This window comes from Volvox carteri (genome assembly GCF_000143455.1).
Source record: "Volvox carteri f. nagariensis unplaced genomic scaffold VOLCAscaffold_173, whole genome shotgun sequence".
In the NCBI taxonomy this organism is placed as follows: Eukaryota; Viridiplantae; Chlorophyta; class Chlorophyceae; order Chlamydomonadales; family Volvocaceae; genus Volvox; species Volvox carteri.
In genome coordinates, this window is record NW_003307716.1 from 2240 (window position 1) to 3067 (window position 828).

At 43.0% G+C, this 828-nt stretch overlaps 1 protein-coding gene across 1 annotated transcript in view; it reads left to right on the forward strand.

Moving 5' to 3' along the window:
* Positions 1–401: 401 nt before the first annotated feature.
* The window catches only part of VOLCADRAFT_70901 (uncharacterized protein), a gene marked incomplete at both ends in the record, with an annotated part of 3431 nt that continues 3004 nt past the window's right edge, over positions 402–828 (forward strand). Inside the window, one exon of the mRNA XM_002959352.1 lies at positions 402–500. Coding sequence (XP_002959398.1) covers positions 402–500 — 99 coding nt within the window. The remainder of the gene's footprint in view (positions 501–828) is intronic.

Genomic DNA, 828 nt, shown 5'->3' on the forward strand with positions numbered 1-828 from the left:
ATGCGATATGCAGCAATATACGATATGCAGCAATATGCGATTTGCGATTTGCGATATGCGATATGCGGTATGCGATATGCGATATATGCCATATGCAGCGATATGCGATATGCAATATGCCATATGCGATATGCGATATGCAATATGCGATATGCGATATGCGATATGCAATATGCGATATGCAGCAATATGCGATTTGCGATTTGCGATATGCGGTATGCGGTATGCGATATGCGATATATGCCATATGCAGCGATATGCGATATGCAATATGCCATATGCCATATGCAATATGCGATATGCGATATGCGATATGCGATATGCAATATGTTATGTATATGCGCATGCATCTGCATTATGCAAGCATACGCAGTCTGCAAGCATATGCAATCTGCAAGCATATGCAATCTGCAAGCATATGCAATCTGCAAGCATATGCCATATGCGATCTGCAAGCATATGCGATCTGCAAGCATATGCCATATGCGATCTGCAAGCATGTGCGATCTGCAAGCATATGCGATCTACAAGCATATGCCATTATGCGATCTGCAAGCATATGCCATTATGCGATCTGCAAGCATATGCCATTATGCGATCTGCAAGCATATGCCATTATGCGATCTGCAAGCATATGCCATTATACGATCTGCCAGAATATGCTATGCTGCGCTGTGTTATGCTATGCTGCACTATGCTATGCTATGCTATGCTATGCTGCGCTATGTTATGCTATGCTATGCTATGCTGCGCTATGCTATGCTATGCTATGCTATGCTATGCTGCGATATGCTATGCTATGCTATGCTATGCTATGCTGTGCTGTGA